The 20,963-nt window shown below is 34.0% G+C and overlaps 1 protein-coding gene and 1 long non-coding RNA gene across 5 annotated transcripts in view; one reads left to right on the top strand and one right to left on the bottom strand.

The window, feature by feature from the left end:
• AGMO (alkylglycerol monooxygenase) overlaps nt 1-20,963 on the bottom strand; it is a 344,572-nt gene that overhangs the window by 220,413 nt on the left and 103,196 nt on the right. For 3 of the 4 annotated variants that reach the window (XM_038556987.1, XM_038556984.1, XM_038556985.1), the window contains exon 4: nt 18,690-18,764. The exons of the other annotated variant lie outside the window; for it this stretch is intronic. In XM_038556987.1, coding sequence (XP_038412915.1) covers nt 18,690-18,764 — 75 coding nt within the window. The remainder of the gene's footprint in view (nt 1-18,689; nt 18,765-20,963) is intronic. 4 annotated transcript variants of the gene reach the window in all.
• Nucleotides 6,498-13,238, top strand: LOC111098775. Its single transcript, XR_005369488.1, has 3 exons — nt 6,498-6,545; nt 7,078-7,153; nt 13,100-13,238. It is a non-coding gene; the product is annotated as an uncharacterized LOC111098775 (long non-coding RNA).

The following is a 20,963-nucleotide window of genomic DNA, read 5'->3' on the forward strand; positions in this document are numbered from 1 at the left end:
AGAGTGGAAATATTGGGTTATGGGTCTTTTTTTTTTTTTTTTATATAAGAGAGAGTGCACAGAGGGGAGCACCAGAGTGGGAGGAGGGGGAAAGAGGAAGGGAAGAAGAACAGAGGGAAAGGAAGAGAAAGAATCTTAAGCAGGCTCCATGCACAGCACAGAGTCTGCCATAGGGCTTGATTTAGATCTCAGGACCCTGAGATCATGACTTGAGCCAAAACAAAAGTCAGATGCTTAACTAACGGAGCCACCCAGGTGCCCCCGGTTATTTGCCTTTACAACTGCCATAAACTAGTAGTTAAAATACCTGGCACATAGTAGAATAATTTGTTAGAAGATTTGATGAAAATCATGGAATATATATATATATATATATATATATATATATATATATATATATATTCCATCCCCCTGTCAATCTGGGTGGACTTCTCTGCCATTTATTGAGGAAATGAAAACTCTTTGGACAGTCTGTGTAGGGACAAAAAGAATTTTGGTAAATAAATAATAGCTCAGATATAAGAAGGACTTAATTCTGTGAAAAGGGAAAAATTATGAACAGAATTATGAATAAAGGGCCCCATCATAAGTCATTGTTGTTAAAAGTTGTATACTTTCAAGGGGGGGCAAGTATTTTCATAAGCCATAAATTTATATATAATTTGATCCTGATTGTTTGACATTTTAATTATTCCTAGTAATGACCCTATATTTTCACCCAAGCAATTGAGGAAATTGCTCTTATACAAATGAAAACTACTACTTCTTTTTTTTTTTTTTTTTGAAAACTACTTCACCAGAATGACCTCTAACTTTCCAGGTACAATCTTTGAAATAACCTAGAACCTTAATCTCTGATTCATTGACTGGTTTATACAGCTATAAATAAGAGATATACTAAGAATCCTGTGGCACTTGGTATCTTCAGATATTGTACAGAAGTTTATTAAGAGGTAATAAATTTGTTGAATCTCCCAAATCTTTAAAATCTCCTTACAGAGTGAGACCCTGAAATAATTAAAACACCACCTTCTCTTTAGAACATACCCATTATTAAAATTTCAGGACCTATTAATTATAGACTTAAAAAAATTTGTTGCACTTTTAAGGATGTGCTTTAAAAACTCATACTGCATCCATATTGAGATCAGAGGGAATGAGCTAATCAAATGAGGCTCAATTAGAGAGTAAAAACACATATTTAAATTACTTCCTATAACTCCCACAGAAGCTAAATGGTGGAACAAAGAATCCGCAAAGGTGGAGGTTAAAGACCTATCTCTTTAGTTGTTTTAAAAGCATTTACTTCCTATCACAAACTGTGTGTAACACAAGACTTCGTTCAATGAAGTACAGCTGTATAAACAGGGTACAGTAACTGGATCCTACTGCCTTACTTCTGTCACTTTTCAAAACTAGGAAAAACAAGAAAAAAATATAAGATTTTTTTTCTCACTGTTTACGCACTTTACTTGAAGTAAATCATTTTCCAAGTGGTTATAAAAATGCATTTTATAGAAAACTGTTTCAATAGTTCTTTTATAAACAAAATGAAAATATAATAATGACGCATTTACAAATATGTTCACTTTCCCTAATATTTTAATTGATCAATTATCTGTTCTAAGGAACAAAAACAAATATTAACGAGGAAAAAATGATATTTTAAGAACAAAAGTCTATCAAATAACTAATGTAATTACAAGTTGTAGCCTATAACAATTTTATTTTTCTATAAGAGAATTACTGATTTTTACAAGCATTTGGTATGTTATTATGGCTTTTCAATGATATAGTTAGAAACAGTTATGCTGTCTACCAGTATTAAAACATATATTTGCAGAAGTGTATTTTATTAATAAATTGACTAATCATTCAATTTGGTCAAAATTAAATGGAATATATGTGTTTGTGTGTGTTATATTGTTGAGTTTGTTAACTGTTTCTATATTTTTTAAAACTGAAGTACATCTTACAGGCAATGAAACTTATCCCTTTAAGTAGTGGGTAATATGATTTTTTACCAAACAAATATAGGTGCATAATCATAATTAAGATACAGAATAGTTTTGACCAACCAAAAAAATTTTCATTGTACTTTGTGGTTGTGGCAAGTAGAATTAAACATGGCTCCCTGTTCAGATGATGAGTTTCTGGAACTGATAATGTAATGGGATGAAACTCTTGGGACCTTGGAGGTGAGGATGTTTTGAATGTAGCAGAAAAATGAATCACTGGGATCCAGAGTATTGCCTATGGAGGTAGCTTCTAAGATGGCCCCCAATGATTCCTGCCCTTGTAGGATGTTCATCTCTTGTGTAATCCCTCTTTTTGATCATAGGCTAGATTTAATAATTCCTGTCCAATGAATATAATTTTGGCAAAGGTGATGGGATGTCATTTCTGATATCAGGTTGTAAAAAGAGGCTTAAGTCTCGGGTACTCTCTCATACTCTCATATGCTCTGAGGAAAGTTAGCTGCCATGTTGTGAACTGCCTTTTGGAAAAGCATATATAGTAGGGAATTAGGAGAGGCCTCAAGTTAACCGGTGAGGAACTAAGCATCTCAGATCAATCTACAAGGAACTGAATCCTGCCAACAACCATGTAAGTGAGTTTGGAAGCAGATCTTCTCCTAGCTGATCCTTCATATAACACTGCAGCTAGCAGACAGCTTAACTACTTAACTACAACCTCATGAAAGATCATGAGCCAGAAGCACTCAACGAAGCTGTGCCCAGATTCCAGACCCACAGAGACTGTGAGATAAACCACTAATGTGTTACAAAGAAGTATATAATATAGTAGTCAATCCTCTTTGGCCTCATTCTCCCAGTGTCTTGCATCCAATGATTTGAATTCTTTCCTATAGTTTTGCCTTTTTGAGAATGTCGTATAAATGAATTATGGTATTTAGCCTTTTGAGTCTGGTTTCTTTCACTTAGCATAATGCATTGCAGATTTCTCCATTTTGCTATATTTATCAGTAGTTTGTTCCTTTTTTTTTTTTTTTTTTTTGCCAAATAGTATTCCATTTCCATGGTCACATCACACTTACTGTTTTGTTTTTATTCATTCAGTAGCTGGAGAACATTTTAGTTGCTTCCAGTTTGGGGCAATTACAAATAAAGCACCTATAAACATTCTCATATAGTTTTTCTCTGAACATAAGTTTCATTTCACTTGGACAAATACCTAGGAGTGAGATTACTGAGCTGTGTGGTATTTTTACATTTAGCTTCTAAAGAAATAGTCAAACCATTTCCCAAAATGGCTGTGCCTTTTTGTATTATCACAAGGATTGTATGAGAGTTACATTTGCTCCACATTTCTGGCAACACTTGACATTATTAATTTTATTTTTAATTCATTTATTTCATAGCATTTTAATATCTATGTAATTGTGTCACATTGAAGTTTTAATTTTCATTGACATAATGGCTAATAACTATGATTATCTTTCCATGTAGTCATTTGCCATCTGTATATGTCCTTTGAACTATTTATTCAAAATTTGTGCCCATGTTTTAATTGAGTTATTTTCTTATTTTTCAACTTTCAGAAATCTTATATAATCTTCATACAAGTCCTTTATTAGATATGTGATTTGCAAACATTTTCTCCTTGACTCTTCATTTTTTAAGAGTCTTATGATGAAAAAAAGTCTTAATTTTGATTAAACACAATATAAATACTCGAGAGTTTTATTAAAGGATATTTTTAACATATATAACAAAGAACAGTGTTACTTTGGGGAAAATTTTCAGAATGATGAGAAATTTGTGTCTGGAAGCTAACAAAGTCTATGTGTGTTATACATCTAAAATGTATCTAAATAAATATTTTGTCTAAATAAGTGTCTTGCCTCTATGGATGGAGAGAATAACCCTGTAGGTTAATCTGAGCCATAAACATAGGTCTACAAGAAATTTTAACAGGTACAGGATAGCTATTTAATCTTCATTAGTGGACAGGCCAGAAAGTCTTGGGGCATCTTTGGGGAGTGATGATGTTGCCTTCTCTCATAATTTGGAAAGCCCTCAAGTTATGAAGGCAGAAATGTAAGAGGCATATTTGTAAAATGTTAGTGATGCTTGGCACCAAGAAAGGGGTGATAGTAACACCTTATGCCACATTAGTATTTATGTTGACTATGGAACATGAGAACTGCAAAGAGTCTCACAGAACTGTCTAGTTTAATTTTTTAATTTTATTAATAATAAAAATGAGGAGACTCCTGGGTGGCACAGCGGTTGAGCGTTTGCCTTTGGCCCAGGGTGTGATCCTGGAGTCCTGGGATTGAGTCCCACATGGGGCTCCCTGCATGGAGCCTGCTTCTCTCTCTGCATATGTCTTTGTCTCTCTCTCTCTCTCTCTCTCTCTCTCTCTCTCTCTGTATCTCATGAATAAATAAATAAAATCTTTTAAAATTTTTTAAAAATGAAATTGAGAGAGTGAAGGGAAAAATTGTTTCACTAAAGGAAAGAATTTTTTTTCCTTCTCTTTCAGCAGCGATTTATTTAATATATTCACATCCTTCTTGGATTTTTTTTTCTTTCAGAAATGGTGGTACTTGGGTCCAAGTTTTCTCTGGGTCTTAGATGATAATTTCCAATAAGTTAAGGACATTAATGTGTTCAATGTGCACTCTTAAATGCTGACTTTGAATAGGGACAACTACCTATTCCCTTTGACAAGAAATCTAACACTATAAACCATTGAACTTCTCCTTTTTAAAAATGAAAACAATCGTCACTTTGAATTTGAATATGCCAGATATAAGTGAATCCTTCAAAAGTTTGTACAATCTCTTCCCAACAGATAAGCAGGATTGATAAATTATTTCAAGAAATTTATTGAGTTAAGCAAACAGAAAGTAAAAGATTCAAGCTATTAAACTAAAGTCTAATCGGAAAATATTATAGCCAGTGAATAACAATGAACATACTCTCACTTACCTTCCTATTCTCTACTCATTGAATGAATTACCAGCATCATCAATTTTATCAACACAACTTCATGCTCTTGCTATAGCAGCAAATGAAATTGTCATGATAAAATTGATGACAATATCAATTCATTCATCGAGACTAATATTTGTTGTATCTTATTCTAATCTGTCCTTTGCCCAATTAATAAAAATACAAATTACTAAGTATATCTAAAAATGTCAAATCAATGAGGAAAAATGAACAAGTTGGCTGGACCTCCACAATTCTTGATCAACACGTTTGCACATATCTAGATGTTCAGCATCACAGAAACTGTTCATATACAGAATTGACCAGATTTTTCTCTTCTTATCTGAATGTTTAGCAACATGTAGATACTAAATTATTTCTTTAGAGGAACTAACTTTATGGCACTAAAGTTGTCACAAACACTAAATAGTCATTCTAAACTTTCTAGGAATCACAACTTCAATATGTTTTTAAAAATTTATATTCAATGGAAGCTTTTAAATTCAATCATGTAAGTTTTTAGAATGAGCATTCTCTATTTCTGTGTTTATATTCTTTTAAAATTTAAACAAAGCAAAAAAGAAGCAGATACAGCTTTTCAGTATGAAGTAAAAAATAATCCATTAGGATTTATATTATTTTCCAATCTAAACTTCTTTTCTATACAATGCATAAGCAAAAATGTAAAGCTTATTATTGAGTTATTTGAACAAAACGGTAAAATTAATCAAAATCATATTGATAAGTGTGTTATTACGACCTACCATATTCACTTGCATTACAAATGAGAAATATAATTTTAAAACTTTAGAATTTTCATATGTCCACATTTATGTCAGTTGTATTCCTTTAAAGCCATTTGGGAAGGTCTAAAAATTAAGATTAAACCTAATAAGATTACATTTAAATTGTAAATTTTTAAAAATAAAGGCTTATTTAGCACTACTCTATGAAATCTCTACTATGTACAAATATTTGTTTAGGTATTCTAATATAAAAAAAAAATAGAAAAAAAATTCCTCAAAGAAACTACAGCCAAAAAGAAATTTTTAACAAGGTATAGAAAGAATTGAGTGCTCCAGGAAAGTTTTATGTACCTTAAGATAAATATAATTCTGTATGAAGTGCATATGTTCTGCATCACTTTGTAGTCAATATTCTATAAAAACTTCTTAAAGATTATTATAACCAGGGCTTCTGTAGAACTTAAGAAGATATTATCTTCCCTCCTTTTAAGTGACTGACCACTTTCCTAACTTCCTTTATTGTCTATTCTCAAAATTTCCTGGAAATGAGATTTCACAGTATCTCATGCAAATCAGCTTTTGATCATTGCATATTTGACTCAATGGTTAGAATAGTCAGAAAAGTCCCTCCCTCTTTTTACCCAAAGTTATATATATATTAATAATATCAACAGCAATAATTATAAACACATATTAACATGTACCAGGCAATATTTAAACACATCACACGTACTAATTCATATGTTACTCACAACTACATTAGAAGATAGTAATTGTATGGTTTCCATTTTATAGAGGAAGAAATGGAGATACAATGAGATCTAATAATTTGCCTAAGGTGAGTAATTATTATTATTAGTTAATAATTTTGTTATCAGTTGCAGAAACTATATTTTTTACCCCCACTATCCCTCAGTGGGTGTTGTGACTGATTCTCAGTGATGAAGTGGGAGTAGAAATATTGTATATGATCTCAGGATGAGGTAAAGAGCAGCTGTACCTCCTCCACTCTCTCTGTTCCCCTTCAACTGCAAACAACATATAAAATATTCAGCAGAGGATGCTGGTGCCCTGGGTTCTGTATGCAAAGACAAACGAAAGATGGAAGGATCTTGGATGTCTGAATGATAGCACGGAGTAGGGTCCCCTCACTCACCCATATTTAACCAGAATGTGAGTGAGAAATAAATCCTTATTGCATTAAATCACTGGGATTTGTGACAACTCAGTGAACTAACTCTCCTACATTCCCACTAGTAACTTTTGCTCCTAATACATGTGGATGTGATATGGTAACCATTAATGTCAGTGACCTTACTACAAACTATGTTCTCCATCACCCAGTTCTTCCTACCGACTCATTTCTACAGGGAAAGTACGTCATAGCATACTGAGGAAACTGGTTCCTATGCTTCTAAATGCAACCTCCAACTAGCGCAGCTCAAGGTAACATTTTATTATCACTAAACTTCCAAAATGACTGCTTAAAAGTGATGGTTATAGAAAATCCAAAACATTTCCTCTGGGTTTTCCCACTCTTTCCTCTGCTACCTGGAGTCATTCCTAACTTCATTCTGATGACTTTACTGTCTATTCTGTTACAAGATTATATCCAGGGTTGCCTGAAAGTAATGCTATAAATAAGACAGCTTGATTTCAATGTATCTTCTTTCTCTAAGCTCCATCATTCTCCATTTATATTCCTCTACTCCTAGTTGGTTTGTGTATAGATATTGATCAAGACTAAGTGACCACCTAGGTATGTTTAGTTCAAACTTATACTTCCTGGGGCCTAGGCCATGGACTGAGTAATCTGCTACAGAATCCTGACTTATATCACTTCTGACCCATGGAAAGAGCTCTTCCTCAGTAGAAAAGATATCATTAAACTAAAATTCTTAAGTGGTATACATAGTGAAATTTCCAGAAATATAATAGGTCAATGAAGAGATATTTTTGGCTGAGAGAGATTCCCATACCTTTCAATCATGTGGAAAATTAGCCATGTCCATAAGGACACTATCCCTAACTGAAAATGTTGGCAGACTTAGATAAAAATCATTTGAGCAAAAGTTAACAGTATTATATTTCAAAATAACCACAAATTTGACAATGCTTAAGTCTCATAAAAATTACTTATCCATTGAATAAAACCAAACTCTAGTCCTAGAGGGTCCCGGTTGTCAGGAACCACATAAAAGTCATGATTTGGGTTTTGATAAAGTTAGTGATTTTTATTATGAGAGTCTTAAAATTTATTCAAAAAAAGGCACACAACTTCATAGATTAAAAACAAGGAATTTTCCAGAGTATTTAATGATGTATATTTGGCATTCATAATAACCCAACCAGTAAAATCAGGGGTCAGAAATCATGGGAGAAGCGTTTTCTTTACGTCAATAGAGTTAGCTAGGTTTAGCATGCACTCTGTGACACTCCTGTGCCCCATGCTTGCCTGTTGTGAGACACAATGAGCTTCTGCTGTATTATGTTTGGAACGATGATTTTTTAAAATTATTTATTTATTTATTTATTCGAGAGAGAGAGAGAGAGAGAGAGAGAGAGTCAGAGACACAGGCAGAGGGAGAAGCAGGCTCCATGCAGGGAGCCCGATGTGGGACTTGATACCGGGTCTCCAGGATCACGTCCTGGGCTGAAGGTGGCGCTAAACTGCTGAGCCATCCAGGCTGCCCTGGAACAATGATTTATTAATTTGTCTCCACAGGTCACAGAATCTAAGAACAAATAACTTCCAAAGTTAAAAAAGAGAGCAACATAAGGAAGTGAATAGGAAAGCAAAACAACCAGGAGTTTGTCAGGAAGACAGAGATCAAGGAAAAATGGCATTGAAACCACTCGTTAGAAAGTGGTTGCAATCTGTCTTCATTCTCTCTTTGATAAACCTCATGAGTAAATTACCTGTCAACAACAACAAAAACTTACCAGTATCTCTCTGCCAATAATAAGAGCTTACTATTGATCTTAAAATTCATCGTCACATTTTGAAACTAATTTTTACTGTGTCATAGCAAATGAGTATGGTTTTTATGTCAGAAACTTTCAATATCACTGGATATATGAGAAATACTATGGTGTCCAATGAAGGTGCCACATTGAATCGGAACTGAAGGTCCCAATTGAACAAGTCAGTGTATCCTTTGTGAATGATGTCATTCTGACTTAGATTAGCATTGTTACTGGTTTTTGAGGGCATTGTCTATATCTGATAGATTTCATTTTGTACATTGGGAACTGTTGTTCCTCACTCTGTTATTACCACTTGCTGACACAGCTTACAACTGAATGTTGTTACTTTGATAAGTTATTTTGCCCTTTCCTCCTCTCCTTCAAAGTATTCCTTAAATCTGAACGTATGTCTCATTTAAGAGGAAGAATGCCAAGGACTACCTTGTCTTATTGCTACTGGAGAAAGAGGTTTATGTAATATTCTTTGACCTTTGGGCATTGAAAGATGAAAGTGGCTATGTGGGAACATATGCTGTACTATTCTAATGGGGTAACCTCCTAGTCTACCTGTTGGATTCCCCAAATATGACCCTCTTGCTATATGACTTTCAAACCAAAATGCCATTTCCTAACTGAATTCATTGTTTTCTGCCCATAATTCCTGTTTCTGATCTTGTAATATGACTATTGTACCTTGTAATATGACTATTGTACATTTGATCATGCCTTTTTCTCCCTGCCATTTCCAGTGAGATTCCACTATTGGCTTCCCATCAATCTACTATATCACCTCCTTCCCTTCTTTCATAACCCATGCCTGCTTTCGTAGACTGAGGCCCCAGTGTCTCAATACAATAAAGAAATATAATAGGGATGCCTGGGTGGCTCAGTGATTAAAGTGTCTGCCTTCAGTTTAGGGTGAGATTCTGGGGTCCCAGGATTGGGTCCCACATTGGGCTCCCTGCAGGGAGACTGCTTCTCCCTCTGACTGTGTCTCTGCCTCTCTCTCTCTCTCTCTCTCTCTCTCCTTCTCCGTGTGTGTGTGTGTGTGTGTGTGTGTGTGTGTGTGTGTTTCTCACGGATAAATAGAATCTTTTAAAAAAAGAAATATAATATTCACTGTGACATCTATGTGTAAGATATGCTACCCTTAGACTATTCACAATGTAGTATAAGGGTCAGCATTAATTTATGGGCCAAATCCAGCCCACAGCCTGCTTTGTACAACCAACAAAATAAGAGTTGTTTTTACATATTTGTAATGATTAATGTAAAACCAGAAGAGTAAGTTTGTTATATCAAAAAAATGAAAAATTATGTAGCCTCCCTCTCCTCTTTTCTGTGTACTCTCCATTCTCAGCATTTTCACAATCCTCTGTGTGTAAGACCTGTCAAAATATTCTTAATCTCTCAAGGACCACTACCTATGTCATTTTCTAGCCCTTCTGGCCACAATTATTACAAAATCTTTATTATTCCTAGGCATCTAACATCACAAATACTCTACTATTTTGCATTCTCTTCTATATTATGGGTTTCTTAATGAGATTAATTTGTCCATCTTTGTATTTTCTACAGCACCTCATTGTGTCTTTGCAATAGTAGACACCAATATATTTTTCTTGATTCAAACTGGGTTTATCAAAAATTGGCTTATTTGAGTAGTAGTCACTACCAAGTCACACTGTTTTATGTGCTAAATAATATGTATTTTCATTAGTGAAATCAATGCTTTTTAAAGTTTCCCTTTCCCTTTACACTGATACCTTTTCCCTAATTTCAATCATAACCAAACAGTCCACTTTGTAAAACATGATTCTTGGAACTTCCATTTCTTTAATTTGTTTTTATCTCAAATATCTTAAAAGAGCAGTTTCTTTACTTCCTTACCTCCCATTCATTAAGCTCATTCTGAATATCACTTATTTATCTCCAAAATCCTTATTGTCTCCTTCCTTATCAAAACTGAAGACCTCTTTTAGGTGTCATTTTATTTGAACTTTCTGAAACATCCGACCACTGCATCTGTCTTGAAAACCTCTTCCTTTGCATTCCTTTCCCCTTGCTCTCATTTCTCCTCTTTCTTTTTTCAGGCCAGGAGTATTTCCCTGACCTCTTCCCCTTTAGTTACATATTTAAAGGGACTAACTCATTTTTCTTTGCTCCTTGCACTTGCTGTTTTTCATGCTGTGCTGTTACCTGAAATTACTTCAAATCATTGCTTATCCAAAAGTTGATGACTTTGAAATACTTTAGTCTACGGGTCTCTTTTGACTTCTGAGTCTGAATTCCTTTGGGGGGGTGAATTCCATACATATTATGCTTTGAATTTATTTCATTGTCTTGCTTTCCATCCCCTATTGTCCTTTCCTTCTTAATGGTGTCACCATCATCTTGGCCACACAAGCAAGGGAGACAATAACCCAGGAAAACTTTGAAGCAGATCTCAGTGCCTTTTTGTATCCTTCTGACCTCTCTTTAGATAATTATGCAGGGCTTAGCAAATATTCAGGACAAAAATCAATATGTCTTTATAAATAATTTTTTAAAATAACTGCACATAAGCTTGTGATGTTTTCTTCTAATACACAGCAACAAACAGGCCTAAGAGTTGGTTTTATTACTCAAAGGAACATTCATACATGTGAGAAAATATGAAGAAAAAATGTTGAATGGCAAAGGTAACACAAAATACATTATTACTTGTGAAGGTCAATAATAAAATCTAAGATATTCTTTTTTCAGATTTGACACCTTAGAAAAATTATAGGAGAGAGCACATGAAGAAACAAAACAAACAAACAAACAAAAACAACAACAACAACAACAAAAAAACCCAAACAAACAAAAAGAAAAAAAAAAAAACTGTATTTGATGCCGTCAGATTCTACATAAGGTAGCTTTCATACTAAAGGAATTCTCTTTTAATCCTTTAGTATATATTAAATATTATCATTTGGTGTCTTGCTGCCCCTTTGTCCTGAAGTGAAAATATCAAACTTGGAGCCCATTCATCTATAATGAGGGCTGTTTTTCTATTTCTTAACTATTTGCAGAATGTCTCCGCTAGAGCTACCCCACTTGCTCATAATTAAGCTTACCCCTCCACAAAATTAATCTCCACTTGAAGAAATATAATTTTGCTACACTCTTGAGGCTGGGAGAATATGAATGTGATATATCATTTTGTCATATTTTCTTTTCAGAAGCTTCAAACAATAAAAACAAAAACAAATCAATTATATAGCTACACAAAACTCTGAATATTTTTAGACCCCACAATAGAAAACCAAAAAGTGATTGAAACACATAGGACTATCCACGGAGTTCTCTTGTAGTATTATTCAACTTGTTAGTAAAATCCAAAGGAAGTCAGTCAAAGCTTGCATGCATCCCCTTTCTCCCTCTTTTCTGTTATTCCAAATATTTGTGGTTGTACTGTGAACTAGTCTTAATCTTACTGGTCAAATACAAAAAAAAACATATTTATTATTGAAAATATTGCTCTTTTCTAAAAGTAGTATTCTATTTAAATATAATTTCAAAAACACATTATTAGAAATACTTTATGATGTCATTAATATCAGAAACTTATTTTAAAGTTACTCTGCATGCAATGAAGATCATTTAAATTGGTTAAAGTGAGAAGACATGAATCAAAATATTATCTAAGTCTACAACTCATATTAGACATTTCTCAGTAGAGCCTAGTGCCTGTGAGTCTACAGCAATTTGCCTTGATCTCTGATCTTTGCAGTGCATTGTAAATTTGAGCAGCCACAAATCTATTAGATAACACAACAAATTAGTATAGGTCAAAACAATGATCTTAACACATTTCTCCTAGTAATTCTCTCTTTTCTTGTGACCAGCTTGTCTGAAACCTTGTCAAATGACAAAAAAAAAAAAAAAAAAAAAAAAATCTCCTAGCATTGCAGAGTTGCATTAAATGATTTCCTATAATGATGTCACGTTTGATGCTACAGACCATGTGAAACAGATTAACTGTGACCAAATTAGTATTCCTTTGTAAGGCCAGCTGATGTGCACATGTAAAACATGCAACCCATACTTTGAGATGCAATTAAATGATTCTCAAACATTACACCATCAATAATTCCAACCTCATAAATATCTACCTTATAGAGATTTCTTTTTTATTTGTTTCTTAAAACAACCAACATGACAACGTAAGTAATTTCGATGCATTTTCATCCTTGAAAAACTTACTAGGAAAATGCTTTGGTGGCCTTTTTTTTTTTTTTTTTTTCGGTTGGATAATGCCTCACTTGTTCTTTTTAAAGAGTTCTTATATTCATGTGTTCTCGGCTGTCTTTAGGAAAGATTGATGTCTGGTGTCACTGCTAGGAAGTGCAAACTGTTCAGCCTCACTGCAATCTATGTCCTCATCCTCTTGCTCCACAGGATACCACATACTTTGGCAGCCAACATTCAGAAGGGAAGTGCTTTAATGGCAATAAGTGATGCCAATGAAACCTTTCCCACAATGCTCAAAACTTAGTGGTTGGAGGCTGAGGCACTAATGGCAGGACAAAAGAGGATAAATGGGTAAGTTAGCCAACAGGTTCTTATGCTATTTATCTAACCAATGCTGAGAGAGTTTTAAAATTTCCTCTACCAGAAAACTGTTCACCAAAAATTTCATCTTAATGATAGCCTGGTAGTATCTGGATCTGTTTAACAATGTCTTGACCCTCTTTTTCCAGACATAAGAACTTAGTGATCAATTGTGTTAATAATAACAATTGTCAGTGTGCTTTTTTAGAAGTTATTTCCACAGTATAACATGTTCCAGCTATACCTCCACCCCTATGGAGAGTAGAGCAATAGGAGGGAACACTTGCAATGTAAGTAAAATGAAAGGAATTTATATAAGATGACATAAAACAGGTGTTAAAGAAACACTGAGCTCCTTACTGGGGTAAAAATGTGATACTATGGAAGCAAGACATTCAGAAGCTGCATGATCGTGGCAATGCTATTTAGAGTTCCCAATGTTCCCATCAATATGAGCAAGTTAAGGTATTGCTTTTCATGAAGAAGAATGTGGCTACATTCACAATATCAAGCAGGACTAGAATGTGAGTTTTTCTTTTTTACAGGTGGAGATGGATTCTGATTGAGTTAAATAAGTTACTCATTTGATTGCTTTAAGTTACAAATAAGTTAAAGCCACCAAATCCAGTGAAACCAACTAACCTCATGGTGATTTGACCTACCACCTAGGTCTTATTATATTCATTCTTTAAGTAAATGACCTACTTCTTTGACCCATTCAATGAAATAAACATTGAATATTTTGCAAGTAAAACCATTAACCATAAGGTCTTAAATTGATCCTAACAGCCATGAGTGATTTCTCTAGTAAGTTTAAGTTATGTTATGTTTTGGCTTGCTTGCTTTCTTTCTTTTCTTTTCTTTTTTTTTTTTTTTTTTCAGTTTTTAGTTTTTGCCTAGGGTCACTGCCAAGACTTTTTCAAATGTGAGTAAAATTCTATCAGGTCTTTATGCTGTTTTTGAGTTAGGGACACCAGAAAGGAACCATTTAAAAGGAGTGGTGGAGACAGGGGAAATAAAGACAAAAAAAAAGTTTATTGTAAGTAGTTGTGAAGAGAGGTAAAAGTAGTTAGGAAGAGAAGTAAGAAACATACATTGAAGAACAAAAATGTTTAGAGGGCTAGGCATATTTTGAAGATTATATTTGCTAACCTTAATAATGAGTTAACTCTTAGTTCTTCCTATTTTAAAGAAGAGGAAATTGAGGAAAACTCAATATTTACTTATTCATGAGAGACACAGAGAGAGAGAGAGAGACACACACAGGCAGAAGGAGAAGCAGGCTCCATGCAGGGAGTCCGACGTGGGTCTTGATTCCAGGTCTCCAGGATCACACCCTGGACTGAAGGCGGCGCTAAACTGCCGAGCCACCCGGGCTGCCCAAGGAAAAACTTTTCAAGATCATAGGTACAAAGTGGCAGAGCCAGGACTTAAATTTAGATCATTTTGGTCTCAGATCCCATACTCTTTCCTGAAGTCTGAAATTGGTAAATATGCAGCTCTGCATGAGATAGAATGTCCAGGTGAGTGATGCATAGTGCCTGCTCTGAAATATGTGTTCTTTAGATGGAGAAGATGAAGACATTCATGTGGGAAAAAAAAAAATGGGAAATAGGAAACTACTAGTGCCAGATTAGTTGTGCAAACATTGCTTATAATGGAGATCAGAGAAAGAACAATATAGCTGGGGCCAGATTGGTCAGATTAAAACATCAGAAAAGGCTAGGGTTGAAACTGCCTGAATGTTAAAATAATAATTTCCTAAAAGGCTGGTGTTTAATGCATTAAGAGAATAACTTTCTCTATTAAAAATACATATAAACAATGCAAAATAATTGTTACAATGTGTTTTCCTTTAAAACAAATTCAAAAGTGGACATTGAGATTAACTTTACTTATGTATATTTTTTACTTTTACAAAGTACTACTTGGTTCAAAAAAAGGTGAAAAACGACTTAGTTTAAAATAGTGTTTGACTTAAAAGTTAAGTAATATTTAGCAATTCATTTTATGTGCATTTTTAGGAACTATTACTAACACTCAAAGTGAAGTCTACAAAATATAAACTATTTAATAATGTTCCATTTAAGTAAGGAAAATGGAATTCAAATATCACTTGAATAAAAAAGGACCCCTTAACACTTCATCACATCTTAAAATCCCCTTTACTCAAATTTTACAGCAAATAGTTTTAAGACCCAGATACTTAAATGAATTTTTGCTCAACTCTTTTTCCAACTTAATTTACATAATCAGGAAACTTAATTTTTCTTTAAAAAGAACCAGAAATTTTAGTAAAACATCACAAATATTCTCTATCAGCTGAACACTTTAAATTTCTACTTCAGTTAATTAAATTTACTAAAAATACTAGTTTTTGCTCAAAATATCTGTGCTGCTTTCTTTAAAATTTCACCAAAAGTATTTATTTAAATGTATTTTTTAAAAGAAAGAAAGAAAGGAAGGAAGAAAGAAAGGAAGAAAGAAAGAAAGTCCTTTTGTGGATTTCGAAGTGAATATTTAGATAAGTGATGGGACCCCTTGATGGCTCAGTGGGTGAGCGCCTGCCTTTGGCCCAGGGCATGATCCTGGAGTCCCAGAATCAAGTCCCACACTCCCTGCATGGAGCCTTATTCTCCCTCTGCCTATGTATCTGCCTCTCTCTCTCTCTCTCTCTCTCTGTTTCTCATGAATAAATAAATAAAATCTTTTAAAAAATATTTACATAAATGAGATTGTTAATCTTGGTTACTCTATTCACAACCATATACACACACTCTCTCTCTCTCTCACACACACGCACACACATACACACAAAGTAAATACAGTATCTGATATTATCATCAATGAATTAAATTATTGGTCTCTATACCTTTTTAGCAATGAAATGTGCTCTTACCAATAAAATGAACATGAATATATGTTACTTCCTTTGGTTTTACTGAAAGGCCTGTTGCTGGCTGATACACTCTTTTAATAGAACCAACTCTTTTGGCAAATTTCTTACTTTTATTTGAAATAGATGCTTAGGAATCAAAACATAAAATACTGACAGGAAAAATTAAACAAATGCTATTACGCATTACTTTGGAAGGGGCAAAAATAAAATTAGAACTGAAATAAAGAAAAAAAGTTCTTTAATAGATAACGTTAACTGTTATGTTATTCAATTACAATGTTTTATTTCAGTGAGAAATGAAGCTAAATATGTCAGGAATATTGTCTAGCATCATACTTTACTAAAGCAAAATAAATTTCAGCAGAGGATGTTTTAGTCAAACCTATCATCTTTTTTCATCTAGAATTTTAGCTGGGCTTTTTTAGCCTGTTTGTTAGGGAAAGCAAGCAATTCTGTAGAGGATTATACATATTTTTAATGTTTAAATATGTATTTTAATACATATTTTAATATTTTATATGTGATATAAAATTATTTTCACTGTAATGGAAACTATAAATTTCAAAGAAGACAATGTTTATAATGTATTGCCTATATTTTAAAAAGGTTAGAGTAATTCACATAATCTTCCTAAAATAGGTGATGAGGAGTTGTGGATACTGGTTAATTGAGAAATGCAACTTATGATATGAATTATCAGTTTTCAAAAATTTAGAGTTGACATTGGCCACATGAAACAATATTGAAATAATTAATTAAATATTTCTCTCTTGTTTCAGGAACTTCCTTCCTTCCTTCCTTCCTTCCTTCCTTCCTTCCTTCCTTCCTTCCTTCCCTCCTTCTTCCCCAGGGACCTCCTAGGGACCTCCTCCTGTGTAACCACTGACCTCTTGGAGCTATATTCTTAGGGATGAACAAAAGGGAATATTTTCACTTTCAAAGACGGTTTGTGGACAGAGCAACACTCTAATCTAGAATGAAGAAATAAAGATGTTTCTAATAATGCAAAAGGCACAAGATTTTATTTTTTCATTTTTTTAAGATTTTATTTATTTAATCATGATAGACATAGAGAGAGAGAGAGAGAGAGAGAGAGAGAGGCACAGGCAGAAGGAGAAGCAGGCACCATGCCGGGAGCCCGACGCGGGACTCGATCCTGGGACTCCAGGATCACGCCCTGGGCTGAAGGCAGCGCTAAACCGCTGAGCCACCCAGGGACCCCCAAGGCACAAGATTTTAAAGGCCTTGAGTTCTAGTATAAACTAACACAAGTCATTGCATTTCTTTTATTAGTATATGTATATATTCAAATATACATAATATTCATATATACATAGTGTATATAGTCAGTTTCTTCATTAGAGAAATAATGGTATTTTGGAAAATGTTTGTAGAAATGCATTGTATCAATAGGACTTCCTATTCAGTTGCACAAACACTCTCATGCCTAGGAATAGGCTGGCTCCTATTTGGTATGGAATAGTTGCTCCAAAGATATTAGCCAGGATAATTTTATTTCTTTGAGAAACTGAAAATCTGAATAAGGGAAAAAGGAGAGAGAGAGAGAAAGAAAGAGAAAGAAAGAAAGAAAGAAAGAAAGAAAGAAAGAAAGAAAGAAAGAAAGAAAGAAGAAAGAAAGAAAGAAAGAAAGAAAGAAAGAAAGAAAGAAAGAAAGAAAGAAGAAAAAGACAAAAGAACAGAAAGCCGCCTACCGCCCCTCTCCTCCCCTCCAGACCCCCCTGCCCTCCGCCATCCCGCCCGCCTCCTCCCGTCCTCCATCGAAAGACTCATGTCGAAGGAAAGAAGAGGATGGAATAAGAAAAAAGAAAAAAGAGATGTAACTGAATAGTAACAAGTATTAAATCTTATAAAGTTATTATAGTGTTATTATCTAAGAATTCATATCATGGCTCCTAATTTTTCACTATGTTAAAGATTAATATCCTACTTAATTTTATAAATGGATCTCAAACTTTTGCTGTATCAGAAACAAAAGTTAAATTATGTCTCTTTTCATTTGATGTATATTCCAATTTGCATAAAACTTGTATGGAATATCATCTTCTTTTCTTCTCCCAGTCATTAAATATTCTGGCTCACCAGCTCCTTATCTCACCTGGATGATAGTTCTAGGGTATTCTTATTTCTTAATATACCTTCTTCTCATGTGCTTTTTTGGAGTGTCTGTATAGCATATGTGTGTCCCCTAGGCTCTGCACTTGTTTCTTTATTCTTCTTGCTGCAATATATGTAAGCCATGGACATTATCAATTTTCACATAGAGAAGAAAAGTGGAGATGCAGAGTGAATAACTTGCTCAAGGGCACAAAGCAATTTGGTGACAAATCTAGACTAATACTACATATAATCATCTCTTACATAGGTATAATTATTTATAGTGATCCATATACTTCACCATACTTTGCAAATTATATTCACACTCTCAACAAATCAGCCTCAATCTCAGTCTCCAGAATTTCGTTTCTGTGTCTTTCTCATGTATCACACTGGATGTGGATGACATTTTTTAATATTTACCTTTTATCTCTCTGCCTGGACAATTCAAGCTCAATACTTTGTCAGTAGAATAAAATTCTATTAGAAGACAACATTCTAAAAAAAAAAAAAAAAAAGACGACAACATTCTAGTCATCTCAATCTCAATTCAATTTGTTGCAATAAACATTTTCTGTGCATTCTCTATTTGTAAAACATTGTGTCCCTCATACACTAAAAATAAGTCTAAATGGATCAAAGACCTAAATGTAAGAGCTAAAACTAAACAATTTATTTATTTATTTATGATAGTCACACACAGAGAGAGAGAGGGGCAGAGACACAGGCCGAGGGAGAAGCAGGCTCCATGTACCGGGAGCCCGATGTGGGATTCGATCCCGGGTCTCCAGGATCGCGCCCTGGGCCAAAGGCAGGCGCTAAACCACTGTGCCACCCAGGGATCCCACTAAACAACTTTTGAAAGAAAACATATGTGTATTTCTCTGTGACCTTGGTTTAGGCAATAGTCTCTTAGGTATGATATCTATCTTAAACAAACAAAAAAATAGATATATTGGTTTAAATTAAAATTAAAAATGTAGATCAAAGGACACAAGAAAATGAAAGACAATCCATAGAATGAAGGAAAATTTTTTCAAATTGTACTAATAAAGTCCTTACAACTAGAATATAAAAGAACTTATAACTCAACAATAGTAAGATAAATTATCTGATTTAAATATAAGCAAATGCTTACATAGATATTTCTCAGAAGAAGATTAAAGGTGACCAACCAATAAACAAAGGACAAGATGCTCAATGTTATCAGTCATCAGTGAAATGCCAATCAAAATTATGATAAGATACCACTTTATATCTACTAAATTTGTTATAATCAAAACAAGTAGACAGTAACAAATGCAAATGCAGATGTGTAGAGATTAGAATACATACGTTGCTGGTGGAATGTACAATGGTTCAGCTGCTTTGGAAAACAGTTTAAAACTCCTCAAAAAGTTAAACATAGAGTTATCACATAAGTCTGCAATTCCACTCCTAGGTATGCACCCAAGAGAGTTTTATGTATTTACATAAAACTTGTACACAGATGTTCATAATAGCATTATTTATAATATCCAAAAGGTGGAATGGCCAAATATCCATTAGCTAATAAATATATAAATAAAATGTGGTATTCTGTATAATGAAATATTATTGAGCCATAAAAGAAATTAAGTATTGATACATGGGGATGTATCAGTGTGGATTAACCTAAAAACCTCATGCTAAGTGAAAAAGGCCAGACGCAGAAGGCCAGATATCATTCACATGAAATGTCCAAAATAGGCAACTACATAGAAACAAAGTAAATTAGCAGTTGCCATGATCTGGAGGGAGGGGGAGTGGAGAGTCACTGCTAATGTACTTGAGATTTCTTTTAGGTTGATGAAAATGTTTTCGGATTAGATAGTGGTGATAGTTATGCAACCTTGAGAAGATGCTAAAAGTCAATGAATTATACATCTTGAAAGGGTAAATTTTACTTTAAAGGGTATAGAAATTATATCTCAATAAGTTAAAATGAAAAATTCACTGGGGTAGAAGAAGAGGTGGGTGAGAGAAGAAACCTTCATGAGTGGTCCAGTTATACATCTTTCCAATTAAAAGTGAAACAAAACAAAACTACATCTGTACTAAGAAGTGTGGATCAAAGGATAAAAGCCTCCCGTGTTTGAAATATTCATAATGTAGAGAAAGCAGATGCAGCCCAACAGACTACAACACAAGGCAGGCTGTAAAAAAAGTGCAGCTTTAACAAATGGTTGAAATATGAAGAGAGACGAGAAAGCAACTAACCAGAGGTGCTTTCTTTAGCAGGTCTTGAAAGATTTCTCCAGGTTAAAAAAAAAAAAAAAAAAAAAAAAAAAAGGGCATTTCAGGCAAAGGAAAATAAGCAAAGGTGGAAAGACCTAACTGTGACTAGAGCATCTGGAAAACAAAAGGTACTCCTGTAGGCTAGAGCTCAAGCTTGTGAAAAGAAGAGCTGCGGGTAGGTCAATACAGGAAGTTTTTGGCAGCAGGTTCCACTGAAGAGTCTGCCAAATTGTTTGGATCACACCTACCTGGTTTCTCATCCCACTTCCACTACCTATGGAGCTGAGAGACCTTCCTCAAAATAGCCTCCAATCTGAGTGTCAGGAAAATACACCACAACAGAATATTGAGAAAACTCAAAGGAGATGACAAAAATAGAATATTATTTGTACTCTACGAATAGTAGGTACACAGCAAATATTACTTTTCTCATTACAAAAG

The sequence above is a fragment of the Canis lupus genome, chromosome 14, assembly GCF_011100685.1.
Source record: "Canis lupus familiaris isolate Mischka breed German Shepherd chromosome 14, alternate assembly UU_Cfam_GSD_1.0, whole genome shotgun sequence".
In the NCBI taxonomy this organism is placed as follows: domain Eukaryota; kingdom Metazoa; phylum Chordata; class Mammalia; order Carnivora; family Canidae; genus Canis; species Canis lupus.